This window comes from Dendropsophus ebraccatus, chromosome 14, assembly GCF_027789765.1.
Source record: "Dendropsophus ebraccatus isolate aDenEbr1 chromosome 14, aDenEbr1.pat, whole genome shotgun sequence".
Classification (NCBI taxonomy): domain Eukaryota; kingdom Metazoa; phylum Chordata; class Amphibia; order Anura; family Hylidae; genus Dendropsophus; species Dendropsophus ebraccatus.
Window position 1 is genome coordinate 66977122 of NC_091467.1, and position 24666 is coordinate 67001787.

Genomic DNA, 24666 nt, shown 5'->3' on the forward strand with positions numbered 1-24666 from the left:
GGAAGTGGTATTTTCTTTCTAGTCTGACACACTGCTCTCTGCTGCCCCCTCTGCCCATGTCAGGAACTGTCCAGAGTAGTAGAAAATCCACATAGAAAACCTCTCCTGATCTGGACAGTTCCTGACATGGACAGAGGTGGCAGCAGAGAGCACTGTGTCAGACTGGAAAGAATACACCACTTCCTGCAGGATATCCAGCAGCTGATAAGTACTGGAAGACTGGAGATTTTTAAATAGAAGTAAATTACAAATCTATATATTTTTCTGAAACCAGTTGATTTGAAAGAAAAAGATTTTCGCTGGAGTACCCCTTTAAAGTAGGCGGGAGTACATTTTTTTTAAAGGATTTTTTTTTTTTTTTGCCATTACAAATAAAAATGGCTTGAAATAGAAAGCTTGTTAAAAACAGTCCTGTCCTGGGGACCGCAGTCCAAGAAATCTGCTCCCACAGATTATAATAATATATATATTTATTGTATATATATATATAACGTGTTACAATGTGATCCTCTGAGGTAACTTTATTTATAAAAACATAGAGAACACCCCAAAAATATTAACTCGTCTGTTTAGGGTCCTCATCTCCTCATTAGTTTTTTTTCCCCCCATAAAAACAGAATATTTACATCAGTGTCATGTATCCCGTCTATTTGTAATATAGGCTGAGAATTCACAAAATATATATATACATTTTTGCATTTTAATTTACACTTTATTATTTTAATAAATTGTCTGCACATGGGCGTTCTTCGGCCAATGACTTTGGCCCATTATTGCAAGTGACATCCAAAAATCATAGGTTGGTTCCTCGGGGGCGGAACCTTTGTATTAACAGGCCATATAATGCCACAGTCTGAAACCTAGAGCAAAGCTTTAGAAGGTGCTGATCATTGCGATTAGGGGCCCCAAGGGGACACCATGTAAGAGGACACTAGTTTTTCATTGGGTTCCCTGAGCTTCAGTATATATGAGATAAAGGTCTATAGGGCATCCATAGCCGTAAATCTTCCCTGCTTCCCATGCGAATTACCGTAACAGAAGACCCACCCTATTGGTCATGGGGTAAGTTTTAGGCCAATGGACTAATACATATAATAAGCCTTTGAACAACTAAGCAACCCAATGGGGTGACGAGTCCAGCTGAACGCCTTCCCACTCAATGGGCAGAAGATGGAAGAGCTCAGTGGTGGAGACCACCAAGAGACTATAATGTGAGAGTTTTGAGGTAGGACCTTCATTCTTACACTTACGGCCTACAACAAACCAGCAGGTCACCCAAGTCTTATACAACTACCTCCATGCTGCATAAGGAAAGGAAGGAGATGGCTTACAGGTTGACATGAACCATGGAAGAGCTGCTCGATGACTCACTTATGGCACTTTAAAAAATATTAGTACATAGTCCTATACAATATGGCGTTATAGTACGCTTTTGAGCAGGTCGTAGGGGCACCAATATTTTGGCCTGAAATGGCCAGAAGACCCATGAGATGTGAGAAGTCCTCAGAAGCTAGACTCAGGCACAGTTTTCTTCCTGCCAAGTGAGGACGTTTGGTATTTCAAACTAGAAGGAGCCTTCGCTACGGCCATCTGTCCTGTAGGTTGATGAGGGGCACTGCCATTTCTGTAGAGGGAAGCGGACCTCTTCATAGACCATTCTGCTTTTGTCTGTACGTTACTAGAACTATGCGCTCGTCTAATGTCTAGTTTAGATTTATTGGAGAGATCCTCTCTCTGTTTCCGAGGCATTGTCCCGCTAGTTCTACCATCGGCCACCACAACCCCGTTGGATAGAGAAGTCCGTGAGATACCGTTATGGAGCTCGGGTGGGGTAGGGGTCTCAGAACTACTTTGTCTCCTTGGCTCTTTTTTTAGTAAACCTGTCCTCAATTTGGTTGACTTCCCATCTGACTCTCCTTCAGAGGGTTTCGCTTTAAGGTTATCACCAACCTTTGTAGGGGGTCTTTGGTTGAGGTCTCCCTTCTGACTTGAAGGTGGTTTGACTTTTACAGCATTATGTGGTGCTGAGCCATTCATACGCACTGGGCCGTCACCAGCTGAGGTCCTGTCGTTGCTTTGGGACTGTGTAGACCCCTCCTCCTGGTGGGAAAGCTTCTCTTTTGGCTTACCCCTTAAAATGTCCAACCTTGAAGATGCTCTAGACTGTCCACCTGTAGAGTTGGTTCCATTGGCACCATGGCTACTTGAATGGCTTAGGTTTGGGGGAGTTCCATTGGCTGACTTTTCTGCGTTAGTCTGCACGGGCACAATGGGCTCATTGGTGTACTTTGGTCGTCTTCCCGATTCCAAGTATTCCACCAGCTCGCCAGTCTCAGGCTTCTTCTTATCCTTAGCACCAAATGACCACCTGAGCGGCATGGCTTTACTGATGCTCAGCTTTAGTTTAGAAGCTGAGGGCAGTCTTAAACTTACACTGCGACCTTTCGCTCCTCGGATAAAAGACTTCGACCCTACAGAAAAAATAGGTGGAATACATAAGAAACGTGAACGTGTCAAGTAAGCTTGTACCTAAACTCTTCTACTAGAAGACATCCATACCTTTCTCCATGCTAATTTCTTTCTCCAGGAAGATGGGGGAGTCTGGTATTTGCGGCAGTGGCGAGCAGACAGTGGTTGCCCGAGACACTAGACTTTCTCTTTTGCTTTCATTAAGCCTTAAGACCCAGTGATCGGACATGGCCGAGCTTGTGGAACCTGAAGATACATCCAGATATTAGTAAATCTCTATACTTAAAACTCACTAAATCTACTTCCTAATCGCAAGATCCCCGGGAGCCCAGAGATGCCCGCCATGCTCGTTTTGGAAGTACAAATTTTACATATCCCAAGATTACTAGATGATGGCATGGATGGAGGACCAACTAGCCAACATCTCCTCCCTCCTGGCCAGGAACAAGTCCTAGTGACCACAATGAGACAAGATGATACCAAAAAATTGTGGACTGTACCTTTAACCGAGCTGCTGGCAGACCAAGCTGGAATGGCGTTCCTCTTTTGATAGAACAGGAGATAGGCCCCCCGAGTGCAGACGTCCTCCTCAAGAACATGGTCTACATTACTGTCATCGTAGCTGTACCAGCGGGCATCCACAGAGTTCCTGCAGTAGGCTGAGGGCAGAAGAGAATATATATATACTCAGTGATATATCACCTGCACCCGGTGATTTCAGAGACATCAGGAAAGCTTTGTGACCCACCTGTGTAGTGACCTCCTTGTAGGCTTCCATGGTGGTTACACACTGCATACAAGTCATACTGTACATCCAGGTGAGCGTTGTCCAGCTGGTATGGAGGCTGCTTCCATGCTGACCATGGCCCTAAGGAGCGTTTGTTCCCCTGGCTCCTCTTAACCACGTGTGGTGCCATATCCATCCCAACCAAGGGGAACTTGACTAGAGTAGACAACTTGTTCCTGCGGCCACCAACCTGCCGGAACCTCTTAAGGTGGATGATGAGAATGTCTGGGAGGGTCCATAGGCTTAGTTTGACTGTACCTTGCTGCAGTACCTTACAGTGGGGGCACCTCCAGGCATCATCAGGTGCCAACTGTGGAAGAAACGTGACACCAGGGTCAAGATGTGACGTTATGTAACACTACATAGTGGATGTACGTATAGGCTGCCCCTTACCTGTTCTTCCTTGGTATACAGCTGGAAGCACTCGTCCAGGGTGCACGTCTGCTGCTGGTGGTCCAGCTGTTGGCTCCGAACAGATTCATCATCCTGAACCACTTCTTCCTGTATGTTCCCAAATAATCTTCAAGAGAGTCATACAATGGGGTAAGCCAATCTGTGCCGACACTTAGGTTTATGTATCACCATGTATAGTCCATGTGTGTAGCATTATATATACAAGCACCTATGAATTTGTATCTATGCATGGAAATGAAAGGACGACTGCATGCTTGTGACCAGATCAAGGGGTGGTAGTGGGTCCCACTCCTGTGTGTATGCATCTATCTATCTATGTATATATGAATGCATATGCAGGGACAGGTCAGGGGGTAGTAGTGAGTCCCACTTCTGTGTGTATGCATGTATGTATTGTGAGACACTGAAGGGGTTAATCCTGGATGGTCGCTATGTTTCGCCTGTGTTCAGCTATTACACCTACTAGGACTGAGGGAATCTGAGACATGGAAAAACCAGGGATGTGGTGTGATCCCCAGCAAAGGTAGTTGCTGGGGATGTATTGATAACGTGTGTTTGGGCCTGGTTTTTAGGAATGGATGGCAGGCTTGGTAGTGGGGCTATCCATTCCACTTCCTCCACTCCAGATATTGTTTGGCATCAGACGCCACAGGTGCTGAGACTGGATCATCAGCAGCTTCATAAAGTTTTGCAGAGCCATGGACAGAGAGAGGCTGGGTGCAGCTGAGTGAGCTGGAAGGCTGCAGCCTCAGGAGAAGCCATATACCTGACCAAGGTAAAACACTGGACTGTATACAATGTTATGTTCGTGTGACTGCAGCGAGTCGTAGCGTATAGACAGGGCCGTCTTCTGTTTAGTTAGTGCTGGACAAGCAGAGTTTATTTTGTGTTATGCCTAAAGCCAAGGCTGTTTATTTGTTTTCTTGTATTGGAGAATAAACGCAGGCAAAGCCTGTACTTGGACTTCATTCGTTTGAGCCTGTTGACTGCTGTTCACACTGCAATCCTGCACTCTACTGAGCAAATCCTCCCACATATGGTGCTTCGGAGCGGGCAGTGAAAAAAAAAACCGCAGTCTTAAAGAGAGACACACTATAAAGACTTATTTTGTGACCTGTGTATGTCCTGGGTGAAAGCTGCAGGTGAACTGCATAAAAAGACTACTGCAATGGAGGACCTGGTCAAACAAATGATCCAAGCCAATCTGCAGCAAAAAGAAACTAATCTCCAACAGCGAGAGGAGACTAAAGCAATCATTCAGGCCATGCAGCAGCAGCAGCAAGCACAGGCTCAAGCCCTGCAGCAGCAGCAGCAAATACAGGCCCAGGCTAATGTACAACAGCAGGAGACGAATCGCCTACTGATGGATAACTGCAATAACTGCACAGCGGACTGCAACTGCTGAGGGGCAAAACACAAATATGCAAGGAGCCCGAGGAGTGCAACCATCCGTGAGGGCCACAGTGCAAGCTGCGCTGCAAAAGATGACTCCTACAGATGACGTAGAAGCATATCTCACCATCTATGAGAGAGTTGCTGAGCGTGAAAGACTACCCATGGACCAGTGGGCAGATGTCGTGGCACCTTTCCTCACAGGCGAATCACAAAAGGCCTACTATGACCTGAATGAGCTTGACTCTCGGGACTACACCAAGCTAAAGGCAGAGATCCTTGCTCGGCTGGGGGTAACCATGCAGGTGCGTGCAGGCCGAGTGCACACCTGGACTTTCTCAGAAAGCCTACCCCCACGGTCCCAGATGCATGACCTGATCCACCTAGTGACAAAGTGGCTACAGCCAGAAAAGTGTACTACAGCACAGGTGGTCGAGAGGGTTGTCCTGGATAAGTTCAACCGTTCCTTGCCGCCTAGGATACAGCGCTGGGTTGGACAAGCGGGCCCTACTGATGCAGACCAGCTGGTGAACTTAGTGGAGAGGTATCGTGCCACAGAGGAGCTGCTACAGACCTCTACCAGCCGCAGCAGTGCCAAGGAGACCAAGTCGGCCAAAGGAACTGGTAAGACTGCTCCATTTACTGCCGGTGGGAGTCGAGTTGTAAAGGGAGGTGGCTCAGAGGGTGAGTCAGCGGTTGGGCCACAACGTGGGTCTCGAGACCAAGGCCGCATACAATGTTGGCGGTGCCATGACTGGGGTCACATAGCCGCTCACTGTCCTCTTACCACCGAGCCCATGGACTGCACCGCCTCCAGACGTGTCTCCCTATATGCACACCCCGTTCTGGCCGCAGAGACTATAACCGAGACTGAGCCACAGATGTGCACTGTGTGCATTGGGGGATATCCCTTCCCGGCTCTGCTGGACTCTGGAAGTCTTGTGACACTAGTGCATGGAACTTTGGTCAATTCGGGGGCCTACAGTGGAAGGAAAGTTGGGGTACTATGCATACACGGGGACACTCGGGAATACCCCACTGCTACTATTTGCATAGACACACCTTGTGGTACAACTACACATGAAGTGGGGGTTGTTAAATCTCTTATACATAAGGTGATACTTGGAAGGGACTTTCCGTTATTTTGGGACCTGTGGAGGGGAAGGCACACATGGTCTGCTGAAAATATTAATGTTGATGGTAATAATGTGTGTCAGGGAGTAACCCCCGAACCATATGACCCAGATAATGAGGTACCAGCTGTAGGGGTGACCCCAAGTGGAGATGACAGTCTTCCCCTAGCTGTACTGGCTGGTGACACTCAGAATGAGGAGGAAGTTCTGGACATGCCAGAACTAGAGGTATCACGTGACAATTTTGGGACCGCTCAACTTAGTGATCCCACATTGCTAAGGGCCCGGGAAAATGTAAAAAGGATAAATGGTGTATCTCAAGTCCCAGGGGAAAATAAGGAATACCCTTACATGGCTACTAACAATGACCTACTGTACAGAATAGATAAGGTAAGAGGGGAGGAGCTGGAACAGCTAGTTGTACCCCAACCATATCGCCGTGTATTCTTAGAGCTGGCTCATAAACATGTGCTAGGTGGTCACCTGGGGTGTGAAAAGACCAGAGAACGGGTCTTGCAAAGGTTCTATTGGCCCGGGATACATGAGGATGTTAAAAGATACTGTGGCTCATGTCCTGTGTGTCAGCTAACTGCCCCCATGTCTCATTTTAGGAGTCCTTTGGTACCCCTACCGATTATAGAGGTACCTTTTGACAGGATCGCTATGGATCTAGTGGGCCCAGTAGTGAAGTCTGCAAGGGGGCATCAGTATATATTGGTTGTGTTAGACTATGCCACACGGTATCCTGAGGCGGTACCCTTGCGAAACACCTCCTCGAAACTTATTGCCAGGGAGCTATTCCATATGTTTTCCCGTACAGGCATACCCAAGGAGATCCTCACGGACCAGGGGACGCCATTTATGTCAAAGATCATGAAGGAGATGTGTAAGCTACTAAAAATTAAGCATCTGCGTACATCAGTGTATCATCCCCAGACTGATGGCCTGGTGGAAAGATTTAACAAAACCTTGAAGGGCATGTTAAAAAGGGTGGTCAGCAAGGATGGGAAGGACTGGGATTGTTTGTTACCATATTTGATGTTTGCAATCCGTGAGGTACCTCAGTCTTCCACAGGGTTTTCCCCGTTCGAACTAGTGTATGGCAGACACCCACATGGCCTTCTTGACATCGCCAAAGAAACCTGGGAAAATGAACACACCCCCTACAAAAGTGTCATAGAGCACATTACCCTGATGCAGGACAGAATAGCAGCGGTCATGCCCATAGTGAAGGACCACTTAGAGCAGGCACAAGAGGCACAGAGTCGGGTCTATAACAGGGCAGCTAAAGTCAGGACCTTTAACCCGGGTGACAGAGTGTTGGTATTGGTACCCACTGTAGAAAGTAAGTTTCTGGCTAAGTGGCAAGGGCCCTATGAGGTAATTGAGAGAATGGGGGAGGTCAATTACAAAGTGTACCAGCCTGGCAGGAGAAAGCTTGAGCAGATATACCATGTGAACTTGCTCAAACCCTGGAAAGATAGGGAATCTCTTTCAGCTATGGGTGTGCTAAATAGGGGTGTTTCAGTAAAGTCTGGGGTGAACACCCCTAGTGAGAAGGAACCCGAGGTGCGTATCTCAGAGACCCTGTCTAAGGTGCAAATGCAGGAAACAAAAGAGTTTGTGCTTAGAAACAGAGATGTGTTTTCGGAAGTCCCTGGGCGTACATCAGTAATCAAACACGACATTGTAACTGAGCCACAGGTACGGGTCCATTTGAAACCGTACAGAGTACCCGAGGCTCGTAGACATGCCATATCAGAAGAGGTCCGAAAGATGTTGGACCTTGGGGTTATTGAAGAGTCAAAAAGTGATTGGTCAAGTCCCATTGTCCTGATTCCTAAACCAGATGGGACACTGAGGTTCTGCATTGACTTCAGAAAGCTGAATGAGGTCTCAAAGTTTGACTCTTACCCGATGCCACGGGTTGATGAACTGATAGAGAGACTGGGACATGCTAGGTTTTTCTCTACATTAGACTTGACTAAAGGGTATTGGCAGGTACCACTCACTGACAGTGCCAAAGAGAAGACTGCTTTTGTTACCCCTGATGGTCTTTTTCAGTATGTCTGTCTTCCCTTTGGGCTACATGGGGCTCCTGCTACTTTCCAAAGATTAATGGATGTTGTCTTGAAACCTCACCGTAGATATGCGTCCGCATATCTAGACGACATCATTATTTTTAGTGATGATTGGGAAAGTCACTTGGCAAAGGTACAGGCTGTAATTGATTCCCTCAGGGCTGCAGGGTTGACGGCCAACCCTAAAAAGTGTGCGTTGGGTTTGGAGGAGGCACGTTATCTGGGGTACATTATAGGAAGAGGTGTCATAAAGCCCCAAGTTAATAAAGTAGAAGCAATCCAAACCTGGCCCCAGCCAGTCACTAAGAAGCAGGTGAGAGCTTTTTTAGGTATTGTGGGCTACTACCGCAGATTCATCCCTAACTTTGCCACCATTGCAGCTCCCCTGACAGATCTAACCAAGGGAAGTAGATCCATTATGGTAAAGTGGAGTGAAGAGGCTGAGCGGGCGTTCCAAAAGTTGAAGTCAGTCCTCTGCAGAGAACCAGTCCTAATTACTCCTGACTTCACCAAAATGTTTGTGGTACAGACAGATGCTTCTGATGTGGGTTTAGGGGCCGTCCTGTCCCAAGAGGTTGGGGGTGAGGAGCACCCAGTCACCTATCTTAGTAGGAAGCTTACACCCGCAGAGAGAAATTACAGCATCGTTGAATGTGAGTGTCTGGCGATAAAGTGGGCGCTAGAGTCCTTGAGATATTACCTGCTGGGTCGACACTTCAGGTTGGTAACAGACCATTCCCCTCTCACCTGGATGAGCCAGACTAAAGAGAGAAATGCACGGGTAACAAGGTGGTTTCTCACACTGCAGAACTTTAAGTTTACCGTAGAGCACAGGGCTGGTAAACTACAAGGGAATGCTGATGCATTGTCTAGAACCCACTGTTTGTTGGCTAAAGGTGTTCGCCCCCACAGGTTCGAACAGAGGGGGAGGGTATGTGAGACACTGAAGGGGTTAATCCTGGATGGTCGCTATGTTTCACCTGTATTCAGCTATTACACCTACTAGGACTGAGGGAATCTGAGACATGGAAAAACCAGGGATGTGGTGTGATCTCCAGCAAAGGTAGTTGCTGGGGATGTATTGATAAAGTGTGTTTGGGCCTGGTTTGTAGGAATGGATGGCAGGCTTGGTAGTGGGGCTATCCATTCCACTTCCTCCACTCCAGATATTGTTTGGCATCAGACGCCACAGGTGCTGAGACTGGATCATCAGCAGCTTCATATAGTGTTGCAGAGCCATGGACAGAGTGAGGCTGGGTGCAGCTGAGTGAGCTGGAAGGCTGCAGCCTCAGGAGAAGCCATATACCTGACCAAGGTAAAACACTGGACTGTATACAATGTTATGTTCGTGCGACTGCAGCTAGTCGTAGCGTATAGACAGGGCCGTCTTCTGTTTAGTTAGTGCTGGACAAGCAGAGTTTATTTTGTGTTATGCCTAAAGCCAAGGCTGTTTATTTGTTTTCTTGTATTGGAGAATAAACGCAGGCAAAGCCTGTACTTGGACTTCATTTGTTTGAGCCTGTTGACTGCTGTTCACACTGCAATCCTGCACTCTACTGAGCAAATCCTCCCACAGTATGTATGTATGTATGTATGTATGTATGTATTTATGTATGTATGTACACATCTATCTATGTATTTGTATATATGAATACATATGTATGCAGGGACAGCAGGTCAGGGGGTAGTAGTGGGTCCAACTCCTGTGTGTATGTATGTATGTATACATCTATCTATCTATGTATGTATATATGAATGCATATGTATGCAGAGACAGGTCAGGGGGTAGTAGTCAGTCCCACTCCTGTGTGTATGCATGTATGTATGTACACATGTATATATGAATGCATATGTATGCAGGGACAGGTCAGGGGGTAAAAGGCCACCTAGCTTCTGTCTGTATATATGTATAAATATTAGTATATATGTGCACTAATGCCCTTACATACCTCTCTTTGATTTTAGGGTCCCATTCTATAGCCAGCTTTACGTGGGGTGGTCCTCCGGTGCCGCAGAGTTGCAAAGCCCTATTAAAATAATAAAAAGGGGGTAATGGGACCTTTGCCTGGTGCAAGTTTACTATTATTTCTTATTGTTATAGCGGCAGCCATAGTGGTTCTTGGCAACACAATCTTTTCTGTAATTCCCATGCAATACCCAAAACAGCCACCAGGTGGCAGTCGCTGAAAGGACAGGCTGCAAGTAACCCTTCAAGTGCCAATACTATCCTATATCTCCTACAATATTGTACAACAGGGCTTAGTTAAGCGGTTGCAAAACTACAATTTCCATCATGCCCTGACAGCCGAAGGCTGTCAGGACATAATGGGAGTTGTAGTTTTGCAACAGCTAGGTAGTCACATGTTAGAGAACACTGTTACATTGGGGTGCAGACACTTTTTAGGGGGACTGGATGGTAAGTATGTTCTACTAACCTGCTCACAGACGGGTGCTGAAGAGGTCGGGCATCCTTTGAAGACAAATAGCAGCTGCTCGCTGGCGCCCCCAGTACTCGAATATGGAAAATCACTCCTCCAGTCTATAGGGAGAGAAAAGGTGTAAATGTTATAGCAGCAACAGGTTATTATTGTAGCCGGAATCCCCCGAAGCTTCACAGTCTCTGTATACATACAGGAAGGTGAGTGTCGCTCCTCATCAAATAGCGAGTCTTTCCCAAGATGCTTTGCTGCAGTTGATCCCAAAAAACTGCCCTGTCCTCCCGTAATATCAGCGGAGGTCCAAACCTGAGCAAAGCAAGACAAAGATTAATGTATGTACACAATGACCCCACCAGCAGAATAGTGAGTGCAGCTCTGGAGTATAATACAGGATGTAACTCAGGATCAGTAATGTAATGTATGTACACAGTGACCCCACCAGCAGAATAGTGAGTGCAGCTCTGGAGTATAATACAGGATGTAACTCAGGATCAGTAATGTAATGTATGTACACAGTGACCCCACCAGCAGAATAGTGAGTGCAGCTCTGGAGTATAATACAAGATGTGACACAGTGACCTCCACCGGACAATTATTGTTTGCATAATCATTAACGATCTCAAACGACCGCTATTGCGAAGGACCTGAAAACGTTCACTCATTTCCATGGAACGATAATCGTTACTTATGATCGTAATTGCGATAGTTTTTTCTTCGCTATTTCTTCGCTATACCGTTCGTATCTATTGCGAACGACCGAACGATGTCTTATTCAATGCGAACAATTTGCTAACGTTTTGCGAACGAGCAACGATAAAAATAGGCCCAGGTCTTATAAAGCGATCAACGATTTCTCGTTCGGTCGTTAATCATTAACTGCATTTCAACGAACGATTATCGTTTAGATTCGAACGATTTAACGACAATCTGAACGATAATCGTCCGGTGGAATAGGACCCTTAGCGATCTGCAGTAAATTAAAGTAGTTCAACACAAAAAAAAAGCCACAAATGGACTATCCCTTTAAATGATGCAGACGTACCTAACTACTTGTTGATTATCACTTTCCAAATTGCACAGAAGTAGAAGTAGTTTAGAACTTGACGCCAGGTACTCGGATGAGACGGATCCTCCTCCAGGTAACTTTGGACCTTCTTGATCGAAGCAGCGAGGGGAGGAAGGAAGACTGTGAGGATACCCTGCAAGACAGAAGGGATTTCATACAGTAACAGAATCCCCTGTATACAGTGGCGTAGCCACCGTGGTCGCGGGGGTCGCCGCCGCGACCGGGCCCGCCACAAGGGGGGCCCGCGGGGCCCCCCGATCAATCACTCTTGTGACCGCAAGCATTGTTTTGCTTGCGGTCACAAGAGTCGGGCTCCGTCTTCCCCCGGCTGCTGCGCGGCTGCCGGGGGTGTCGCGTCTTACCCCCGGCAGCGCGCGCATCCCAGAACTCCCTGCGCGCCTTGGGCCCTGACTTCCGGTTCCGGCGCGCAGGGAGTTCTGGGATGCGCGCGCTGCCGGGGATAAGACGCGACACCCCCGGCAGCCGCGCAGCAGTCGGGGACAGACCAGAAGGAGTGAGAATCAACGTGGGAGCGCGATGTCAGGTGAGTTAAGTTTTTTTTTTTTTATCAGCCTGTACGGGTGGGGGGAAAGGAGGGGGGCATCTATGAGGGTGGGGGGAAAGGAGGGGGCCATCTATGAGGGTGGGGGGAAAGGAGGGGGCCATCTATGAGGGTGGGGGGGAAGGGGGGGGGCATCTATGAGGGTGGGGGGAAAGGAGGGGGCCATCTATGAGGGTGGGGGGAAAGGAGGGGGCCATCTATGAGGGTGGGGGGAAAGAGGGGGCCATCTATGAGGGGGGGGGGAAAGAGGGGGCCATCTATGAGGGTGGGGGGAAAGAGGGGGCCATCTATGAGGGTGGGGGGGAAGGAGGGGGGCATCTATGAGGGTGGGGGAGAAGGAGGGGGGCATCTATGAGGGTGGGGGGAAGAGGGGGCCATTTATGAGGGTGGGGGGAAGAGGGGGCCATTTATGAGGGTGGGGGGAAAGAGGGGGGCCATCTATGAGGGTGGGGGGAAGGAGGGGGCCATCTATGAGGGTGGGGGGAAGGAGGGGGCCATCTATGAGGGTGGGGGGAAGGAGGGGCCATCTATGAGGGTGGGGGGAAAGAGGGGCCATCTATGAGGGTGGGGGGAAAGAGGGGCCATCTATGAGGGTGGGGGGAAAGAGGGGGGCATCTATGAGGGTGGGGGGGGAAGGGGACCATCTATAAGGGAGGGAGGAAGGGGACCATCTATAAAGGGGGGGAAAGGGGACCATCTATAAGGGAGGGAGGAAGGGGACCATCTATAAAGGGGGGGAAAGGGGACCATCTATAAGGGAGGGGGGGAAGGGGACCATCTATAAGGGAGGGGGGGAAGGGGACCATCTATAAGGGAGGGGGGGGAAGGGGACCATCTATAAGGGAGGGGGGGGAAGGGGACCATCTATAAGGGAGGGGGGGGGAAGGGGACCATCTATAAGGGAGGGGGGGGGGGGAAGGGGACCATCTATAAGGGAGGGGGGGGGGGGAAGGGGACCATCTATAAGGGAGGGGGGGGGAAGGGGACCATCTATAAGGGAGGGTGGGGGGAGAGGGGGCCATCTATAAGGGAGGGGGGGGGGAGAGGGGACCATCCATAAGGGAGGGTGAGGAGAGAGGGGGCCATCTATAAGGGAGGGGGTATAGGGGGCCATCTATAAGGGAGGGGGTATAGGGGGCCATCTATAAGGGAGGGGGTAGAGGGGGCCATCTATAAGGGAGGGGGGCAACATAGGGGGAGAGGGAATACACAGAGGGGGGCATATATTATTAGGAGGTCACATAGAGTCAGGGCTACCCACTAAATGAGGGTGTAAAGGGGACAGTACAGATGTGCAGTGTGTAGAGAGATGGAGATGGTGTCAGAGTGTGGAGCCTAATATGTCTGTCTGGCAGATTCTGTGGATTCGTGGCTCGGAGAAGTTCTCATAACGGCCCAGGACGGATGGAGAAGATGATGAAAAGGAAAGAACTCCGATCAGAGAAGACGTCCCACTGTGAGTCACCTGATATATCTGCACTGTAATGTATATGGTGTATAGAACCTGTGTAGAGCTGGGGCCACCTCTATATGACTGGATGAGGTGATTTAGTATACTGGATTTGGTCAGTAACAATATGGTGGTGATGGTAGTGGTTGTGGTGTGGCGGTAATGTTTCCTTCCTATATACTGGTATTACTGGTAATATTGGTCTCAGTATACAGGATTTGGTCGGTAACAGTATGGCGGTAATAGGTAATATCTGTCTTGGTGTGTGTGTGTGTGTATATATATATATATATATATATATATATATATATATATATATATATATATATATATATATATATACATACAGTGGTACCTTGGTTTAAGAGTAACTTCGTTTAAGAGCGTTTTGGTTTAAGAGCTCACAGTTTTTCAAAATTGTGACTTGGTTTAAGAACATTGCTTTGGTTTAAGAACTTCCTGTATCGGGTAGGAGCGCGAGTGGAGAAGGGGCATGGCCTGCATAGCGGGGTCTACAGCACTGTACTCTAAACACCTTCCAAATCATAGCAGATCCCCTTCAGGCTGGGGCTTACATCAGGGGACAGGACTGTGGGGGGGGTAATCTCTCCATAGCTGTAACCCCTCTCTCCCCGGACAGAGAGTGCTGCATGTATGTGCCCACATCTGTACTGCTCATTCCTTCATGCTCCCTGCAGTCTCTGTCAGCCCTTGTGTTTCCCATCCTCTCCATTACTGTACAGTACAGAATAATAAATATATTTGGGGTGCGGAACCAATTGTCTGCATTTACATGATTTCTTATAGGAAAATTTGCTTTGGTTTAAGAGTGGATTTGGATTACAAGCACGGTCCTGGAACGAATTATGCTCATAATCCAAGGCACCACTGTGTGTGTATATATATATATATATATATATATATATATATATATATATATATATATATATATATATATATATATACACAAACACACACAACAATAGCATCACTTGGTCGTGAAAGGAGGGGGGGGGGGCCCAAGTTGGCCTCTCGCACCAGGGCCCAGGAGACATTAGCTACGCCCCTGCCTGTATATACAGCTGTCCTGGTATATAGCACAGTAACAGCTGTCCTGGTATATAGCACAGTAACAGCTGTCCTGGTATATAGCACAGTACCAGCTGCCCTGGTATATAGCCCAGTAACAGCTATCCTGGTATATAGCCCAGTAACAGCTGTCCTGGTATATAGCCCAGTAACAGCTGTCCTGGTATATAGCACAGTAACAGCTGTCCTGGTATATAGCCCAGTAACAGCTATCCTGGTATATAGCACAGTAACAGCTGTCCTGGTATATATAGCAAGGTAACAGCTGTCCTGGTATATAGCGGCCACCAGCTGTCCTGGTATATAGCACAGTACCAGCTGTCCTGGTATATAGCACAGTACCAGCTGTCCTGGTATATAGCACAGAACCAGCTGTCCTGGTATATAGCACAGTACCAGCTGTCCTGGTATATAGCACAGTACCAGCTATCCTGGTATATAGCACAGTAACAGCTGTCCTGGTATATAGCACAGTACCAGCTATCCTGGTATATAGCGGCCAACAGCTGTCCTGGTATATAGCACAGTAACAGCTGTCCTGGTATATAGCACAGTAACAGCTGTCCTGGTATATAGCACAGTACCAGCTATCCTGGTATATAGCGGCCACCTGCTCAGTTGTCACGGCTTTGCCCACAGTCCTATGACTTGGTTGCTATGTACATAAGAGCTTAATTCCACCCAAAATAATTTCTGATTTAACCAAAATCTAAGGATTGACATGTTTTATAGAGACGTCCTTACTGATGGATACGGAGCCTTCGGCTATGGAACCCACCTGATCCCCTACTAGAGGCTGATAGTTTGTTTGATGGCGGAGGGGCCTGAATGGCGTAGACAGGGTCTCCTTCAGCGATGGTGTTCAGGTCTTCATCATCCAGGAATGATCTCTGGAAGCCGCTGGGATGTAACTCCACCAGGATCACCTGCAGGGACAAGAGGTGCAGATAGAGAATTGTGAAGAGGAAAAAGGTTTTCACTTTTTCTGAACCATTTTTGGCCTGTAGGACCTGCTCTGTGGTGATTCTGTCCATAAGATGGCCGACATGGAGGAGCATGTGACCATGCCCCACCCTCTGTGTCCACCACTGAGCCTGTATATGCCTATGGAGGGGCGAGACATGGTCACATGCTCCTCCATGTCGGCCATTTTATGGACAGAATCACCACAGAGCAGGACAGCAAAGCATGGAGGAGGGGAGTCTTATTCTAGCTCTATAAGGTACACAGAAAGCTGCTGTCAGTATATACAGTGAGTACACAGGGAGCTTCTTTCAGTATATACAGTGAGTACACAGGGAGCTTCTGTCAGTATATACAGTGAGTACACAGGGAGCTTCTGTCAGTATATACAGTGAGTACACAGTGAGCTGCTGTCAATAGGCGCAGTAAGGGCGCTCACTAATATTAAACACTGAACTATTTTTCTATTAAGTGGCCAACCCCTTTAAAGGAGAAGTCCAGTGAAAATTTTTATTAAAGTATTGAACTACCCCTCAAAAGTTATACAAATCATCAACATACACTTATTCTGGGAAATGCTTTGTAAAGTGCTTTTTTCCCTGCACTTATTACTGCATAAAGGCTTAACTTCCTGGATAACATGGTGATGTCACTTCCTGGGTAACATGGTGATGTCACTTCCTGGATAACATGGTGATGTCACTCCCAGGATAACATGGTGATGTCACTTCCTGGGTAACATGGTGAAGTCACTTCCTGGATAACATGGTGATGTCACGCCCCCGACTCCTAGAGCTGTGCGGGCTGTGGCTGCTGGAGAGGATGATGGCAGGGGGATGCTCAGTGTCCCTCCAGTGCCCTGTGTCCCTCAGTGTCCCCCTGCCATCATCCTCTCCAGCAGCCACATCCCGCACAGCTCTGGGAGTCGGGGGCGTGACATCACCATGTTATCCAGGAAGTGACATCACCATGTTATCCAGGAAGTGACATCACCATGTTATCCAGGAAGTGAAGCCTTGATGCAGTAGTAAGTGCAGGGAAAAAAGCACTTTATAAGCATTTCCCGTAATAAGTGTATATTGGGGATTTGTATAACTTTTGGGGGCCAATTCAATACTTTAATAAAAATTTTCTCTGGACTTCTCCTTTAAGCTTAATTGTAATGTGTATGGTTAGGCAGCCCTGCCCATGATAAAATTTGAGTTGCCGGACTATCTAATGCCAGACTATAGGAATCCAAAGCTTATTACCTGATCTGGAGGAACTTTGCCCAGATCGGCCACCATCTGACGTAGAGATGCGATGGTGCCCAACAATGGCACAGCCAGACCTACACGCAGGAACCGCTGCTGCTTGGTTTGGAAAACTAACACAACATTCAGGGCCCTAGAAACCAAAAAACAGAGAGAAAAAAAAAGATGTCAGTGGTTTTTAGGGGGGAGGGGGCACATACTTTTAATGACCGCCCAGCTTTTCCAGAATATACATCACTACATAACAGATTAACCATTAAACCATGTTCACTCGCATTTTTTTTTTAACTGGTGACAGAAAGTTATATAAATTTGTAACTTACTTATATTAGAAAATCTTCAGTCTTCCAGTACTTATCAGCTGATGTATGTTCTACAGGAAGTGGTGTATTCTTTCCAGTCTGACACAGTGCTCTCTGCTGCCACCTCTGTCCAAGTCAAGAACTGTCCAGAGCAGCAGCAGATCCCCATAGAAAACATCTCCTGCTCTCCAGACTGGAAAGAATACACCACTTCCTGCAGGACATACAGCAGCTGTTAAGTACTGGAAGACTTAAGACTTTTTTTAATATAAGTAAATTACAAATCTCAGGCACTTTGTGGCACCAGGCAATTTGAAAAAAAAAAAAAAAAAAAAGGGTGACAATACAAGCTGGAACTGTAATGGCGGCCATACTGATTACACCGGGAAAGTCTAAACTGAAAAAATACAAAAACACCATAAGTAATAAGTAATAGATACAAAAAGTAGATGATACTGATGACATTTAATTACAGTGATTAGTAAAGCTGCAATTCCTGGTAATCCCAGTAATAACAGGGCTGGGAGTCAGGGGCAGCTTAACCCCTTCCGCTCCATTTCTGGCTCTTATCGACACACAGACTAGAGTAGGAGTCGGCCATATTAGGGGAAGCGGCAATCTGTAATTATCCGATGCGTTCCCTCGCTCCGTCCTGTGTAATTTCATATTACCGCACTAATTACACACCGCCTACCCACTCGCCGCGCATCCGCCAAGCCTCAGAGCGGGTTTTATTTGTTACTTCACACTTCGGTATCATAAACCTTGTTTAGTAACCACAAGCTACCATACAATCCTAGATACCAAAACTGTGTTATTTTTTATTAATTTATTTAGCAAGACGAACATTTTCGGACTAGAGACACGTAAAAAAAAATACAAGGGATAAGTGATAACTGTATAAAAGGGGCTGTTCGCCAAAATTTTTTTCTTACAAATCAACTGATCCCAAAAAGTGCCAGAGATCTATAATTAACTTCTATTAAAAAATCTCCAGTCTTCCAGTACTTATCAGCTGCTGTATGTCCTGCAGGAAGTGGTCTATTCTCTCCAGTCTGACACAGTGCTCTCTGCTGCCACCTCTGTCCATGTCAGGAACTGTCCAGAGTAGTAGCAAATCCTCATAGAAAAAACAAAATCTCCTGTTCTCCAAACTGGAAAAAATATCATTTGCTGCAGGACATACAGCAGCTGATAAGTACTGGAAGAGTTGAGATTTTTGATTGAGGTAAATTACAAATCTCTGGCACCAGTTGATTTGAAAGAAAGCATTTTTTGGTGAACTAAGGCTGGGTTCACACTGCGTGTTTGCTGTCCGTTTAGCGTATCCGTTTTTAATTGGTTACTTTTAACGGACAGAAAAACGTAGTCACTACTTTTGTGTCTGTTTAAAAAAAAAAAAGCATCCGTTTCGATTTTTTTTTTTTTTTTTTATAATGGAAGTCAATGGAAAAACGGATCCAAATGGATGACACAGAATCAGAATTGCATCTGTTTTTTCCATAAAACGTATACGTTTAACGGATGGCATAAATGCAGTGTGAGCCCAGCCTAACACTTTAAGTTTCACAGCAGGCAGTAAAGGAAGATAGTTTTCAGCAGTATGACTGTATAGAAACAGTATAGAAACTAATATCATAAAATAGTGTAAACTACATTTACCTTGTCTGTCGCAGTGGGATGGGCAAAGAGACGCAGAGGAAGGGGTCGAAAGTGTCGCTCTGCCTGTGACAGTGCGGACAGGTGAGGGAAGACCTGAAAGGGACACAACCATTAATAGTGACCTGGAGGCCCAGTATAAATCACATGGACAATAGTGGAAGATCATCACTCCTATATATAGATATTATGGAAGCAGGCGAGGTGTCTGCTGACACGTAATTACAGTGGTGTCATCTCCTTAACCACAGGGAGGAGCCGCCATTATCTCTCTTTTGGGCAGCAAAACAATGTGCGGTCACCAAATTACATCACAATCCATATAATTATTCAGGAAAATAAGTTTACGGAATAAATTAGGAAATAAAATGTTACTAAAAAAAGAGGAAGAACAACAAATGTTTTACAATCATATAAAAGATGAGGATTATTTTCAAAGGTTGTGTCTTATTTCTATTACGCCTCACCATACCTGTATTGTGCCTGAAAGTGCTCCTGTACAAAACTCTGTCCAAAGTCTGTGGGTGAGGAGGGGATGGAGCTCACCGAGCCGTGATCAGAACCCTGAGACTGCAGAAGATAAAGAAATAATCAATGTCATACTATATGTAATACTGAATATATTCATGAAGAAACAGGAATATACTGCTCCTATATACAAGAATGTAACTACTATAATACTGCTCCTATATACAGGAATATAACTACTATAATACTGCTCCTATATACAGGAATATAACTACTATAATACTGCTCCTATATACAAGAATATAACTACTATAATACTGCTCCTATATACAAGAATATAACTACTATAATACTGCCTCCTATATACAAGAATATAACTACTATAATACTGCTCCTATATACAAGAATGTAACTACTATAATACTGCTCCTATATACAGGAATATAACTACTATAATACTGCCCCTATATACAAGAATATAACTACTATAATACTGCTCCTATATACAGGAATATAACTACTATAATACTGCCCCTATATACAAGAATATAACTACTATAATACTGCCTCCTATATACAAGAATATAACTACTATAATACTGCTCCTATATACAAGAATATAACTACTATAACACTGCTCCTATATACAGGAATATAACTACTATAATACTGCTCCTATATACAAGGATATAACTACTATAATACTGCTCCTATATACAAGAATATAACTACTATAATACTGCTCCTATATACAGGAATATAACTACTATAATACTGCTCCTATATACAAGAATATAACTACTATAATACTGCCCCCTATGTAGAAGGATATAACTACTATAATACTGCTCCTATATACAGGAATATAACTACTATAATACTGCCCCCTATGTAGAAGGATATAACTACTATAATACTGCTCCTATATACAAGTATATAACTACTATAATACTGCTCCTATATACAGGAATATAACTACTATAATACTGCCTCCTATATACAGGAATATAACTACTATAATACTGCTCCTATGTACAAGAATATAACTACTATAATACTGCTCCTATATACAAGAATATAACTACTATAATACTGCTCCTATATACAAGAATATAACTACTATAATACTGCTCCTATATACAAGAATATAACTACTATAATACTGCTCCTATATACAAGAATATAACTACTATAATACTGCTCCTATATACAGGAATATAACTTATATTACTGCTCCTATATACAAGAATATAACTACTATGATACTGCCTCCTATATACAAGAATATACCTACTATAATACTGCTCCCTATATACAAGAATATAATTACTATAATACTGCCCCTATATACAGGAATATAACTACTATAATACTGCTCCTATATACAAGAATATAACTACTATAATACTGCTCCTATATACAGGAATATAACTACTATAACACTGCTCCTATATACAGGAATATAACTACTATAATACTGCTCCTATATACAAGGATATAACTACTATAATACTGCCTCCTATATACAGGAATATAACTACTATAATATTGCTCCTATATACAAGAATATAACTACTATAATACTGCTCCTATATACAGGAATATATCTACTATAATACTGCCCCCTATATACAGGAATATAACTACTATAATACTGCTCCTATTTACAGGAATATAACTACTATAATACTGCCCCCTATGTAGAAGGATATAACTACTATAATACTGCTCCTATATACAAGTATATAACTACTATACTACTGCTCCTATATACAGGAATATAACTACTATAATACTGCTTCTATATACAAGAATATAACTACTATAATACTGCTCCTATATACAAGAATATAACTACTATAATACTGCTCCTATATACAGGAATATAACTACTATAATACTGTTCCTATATACAAGAATATAACTACTATAATACTGCTCCTATATACAAGAATATAACTACTATAATACTGCCCCCTATATACAGGAATATAACTACTATAATACTGCCCCCTATATACAGGAATATAACTACTATAATACTGCCCCCTATATACAAGAATATAACTACTATAATACTGCTCCTATATACAAGAATATAACTACTATAATACTGCCCCCTATATACAAGAATATAACTACTATAATACTGCTCCTATATACAAGAATATAACTACTATAATACTGCCCCCTATATACAGAAATATAACTACTATAATATAAACAGTGAAGACAGAGGTCCGGGCACTCACCGATCTTCAGGAATCTTTATTCAGGCACAGTATACATCAGGGAAGGGAGGACAGGTGAAAGTGCGGGCGTACGCTACCCCAGGACAGCTGTTTCCCGGCTGATTGCCGCTTCCTCAAGCTAGGGTATCCTAGATATATATATATATATATATATATATATGTATAGATACCCTAGCTTGAGGAAGCGGCAATCAGCCGGGAAACAGCTGTCCTGGGGTAGCGTACGCCCGCACTTTCACCTGTCCTCCCTTCCCTGATGTATACTGTGCCTGAATAAAGATTCCTGAAGATCGGTGAGTGCCCGGACCTCTGTCTTCACTGTTTATATTACACATTCTTCTGTTGTACGGAGCACCCCGTTGGAATTTCTGTGTCACTGCATATCCTCCTGCTATCACAGCGTCAGTGGTGCCGACCGCATTCTGCTTTAGATAACTACTATAATACTGCCCCCTATATACAGGAATATACTATAATACTGCCCCCTACCTACTACCTATGGCACAACCTAGAGGAAGGGTGCCTACAAAGGGACCATTTACATTTGGGATATTATTTAGTTAGAGGGGCCAACTAGCACAGGTGGGTACCTAGATTGCGGATAGGCCTTAGCCTGGGATGTTTTAGGACCCAAGCAACGTCCCTGACTACAAGTTGAATAATAATTTTTGTGCCCCCCCCCCCAACAAAAAATGATAATTAAAATAACACAACCCCCTAATAGGCCATAACTCTCAGGTCTGAGTAGATGTAAGTAAGTGTGTATATACATTGTGTGCAGTCGGCCGCAGTAAGGAGGATAAGCTGCTTGTGAGGGATTAGGTGCAGTAAATCCAATTCGGGTTTTTTTGTTTCTTATAATTGGGTAACTATGATAAGCAGACGGATGACACCCCCGCCCCCCCCCCCCCCCCCATACCACCACCACACGGCGAGGCGCTGCGCTCATACATAGCAAGTAACAAGGTGGCAGCTGGTTAAAGCTAATTGGCATCAGGCGGCACAATATGTCTCAGCATAACATGGGTTAACAATTCCAGAACGGGGGGGGGGGGGGAATAAAAATTTTAAGGAACTGATGGATGCGAATCTATAAGAGGGGAGGAGGGGGTCGTAAGAGGATTGTTAAGGAAGCGCGGTAGATCCGCTAATGAGGGTTCTGCCAAGTACAGAGCCTGTTCTATAGACTGCGAAATACAAGCCCCTCGCCCATCTGTCCAATAGTGCGCACGACACGAGGAGCCAACTGCATGATGGGGAAAATGGAGAGACCCTGGGAGGGGTGCAGGGGGGTGAGGGGCCCCAAGGTCCCAGTATTAAAGCTAGTTATATATGGTGTCCGTATAGGGGGGTACAGAGGCCCCAAAAGCCCATCTGCCATATTGGAAGACACTGGTATTATAACTGGCGGATGATGGGGGTGGTGGAACACATTTATAGATTGGGGACCCAAGAGCTTTAAAAGGGGTTTTCCAACAAAATGCATTTTCTTTTGATGCTATTGTATTGTACCATGTAGTACTACATTGTTTCATTAACACACAATGTTGCAGGAAGGCGCAAATGGTATACAGGATATATACCATATAGCCCTAGACTAGGCCAGTGTGGAAGATGTGGCGAAATGAATTGCCTTTTCGCTATATGGCAAGATCTGTGGTACTGTTGCATAGAGACACAATGTTGCAGGAAGGCGCAAATGGTATACAGGATATAGACCATATAGCCCTAGACTAGGCCAGTGTGGAAGATGTGGCGAGAAGAATTGCTATATGGCAAGATCTGTGGTACTGTTCCATAGAGACACAATGTTGCAGGAAGGTGCCAATGGTGGACAGGATGCAGTAGAACCCTCGACTAGGCTACTGTTGAAGATGTGATCCATTGCATAGCCTGCTTATTATCCAGTGAAAATCCTTTTCTTTCAAATTAACTGGTGTCAGAAAGTTATATAGATTTGTAATTTACTTCTATTTAAAAATCTCCAGTCTTCCAGTACTTATCAGCTGCTGTATGTCCTGCAGGAAGTGGTGTATTCTTCTCAGTCTGACACAGTGCTCTCTGCTGCCACCTCTGTCCATGTCAGGAACTGTCCAGAAGAGCAGCAAATACCCATTCTGCTCTAAACAGTTCCTGACATGGACAGAGGTGGCAGCAGACAGCACTGTGTCAGACTGGAGAGAATACCCCACTTCCTGCAGGACATACAGCAGCTGATAAGTACTGGACACCAGTTGATTTCTGGAGTACCTCTTTTAAGTCAAGATCCAGGGAGTGTAGTCAATATCTTACCCCCCATGAGGGAAAGAGTCAAAGCTAGCTGTATATGATGCCTGTATATGAGGCCCCCAAAGGCTCTGCAGTTGCCCCAGAGATTAAAGAGAGAATTTAGGAAAAACTTTTTTTTCTTTAAGATCAACTGTTCCTAGCAAGTGCCAGAGATTTGTAATTTACTTCTATTAAAAAATCTCCAGTCTTCCAGTACTTATCAGCTGCTGTATGTCCTGCAGGAAGTGGTGTATTCTTTTTAGCATGACACAGTGCTCTCTGCTGCCACCTCTGTCCATGTCAGGAACTGTCCAGAGCAGGAAAGGTTTTCTATGGAGATTTGCTGCTGCTCTGGACAGTTCCTGACATGGACAGAGGTGGCAGCAGAGAGCACTGTGTCAGACTGGAGAGAATACCCCACTTCCTGCAGGATATACAGCAGCTTATAAGTACTGGAAGACTGGAGTTTTTTTTATTTTTTAAGTAAATTACAAATCTCTGGCCCTTTTTGGTGAACTACCCCAGCTCTGCAGCGGCGGTCTTGCGTAGGGTTAGAGCGTCAGCTCTGCAGACAAGCACCTGTCCTACAGGATACAGGAGGGCGACAGCCAAAGAGGACA

The 24666-nt window shown here is 45.2% G+C and overlaps 1 protein-coding gene across 1 annotated transcript in view; it reads right to left on the reverse strand.

Moving 5' to 3' along the window:
• Positions 1-237: 237 nt before the first annotated feature.
• Positions 238-24666, reverse strand: part of USP43 (ubiquitin specific peptidase 43) — a 41362-nt gene continuing 16933 nt past the window's right edge. The window contains exons 3-15 of the mRNA XM_069952925.1: positions 19531-19628; positions 19062-19154; positions 17095-17230; positions 15660-15807; positions 11757-11913; positions 10909-11020; positions 10712-10815; positions 10226-10303; positions 3650-3776; positions 3218-3566; positions 2970-3128; positions 2560-2715; positions 238-2471 (exon numbers count right to left, since the gene is read on the reverse strand). Of these exons, the coding sequence (XP_069809026.1) occupies positions 1504-2471; positions 2560-2715; positions 2970-3128; positions 3218-3566; positions 3650-3776; positions 10226-10303; positions 10712-10815; positions 10909-11020; positions 11757-11913; positions 15660-15807; positions 17095-17230; positions 19062-19154; positions 19531-19628 (2685 nt within the window). The 3' untranslated portion in view covers positions 238-1503. The remainder of the gene's footprint in view (positions 2472-2559; positions 2716-2969; positions 3129-3217; positions 3567-3649; positions 3777-10225; positions 10304-10711; positions 10816-10908; positions 11021-11756; positions 11914-15659; positions 15808-17094; positions 17231-19061; positions 19155-19530; positions 19629-24666) is intronic.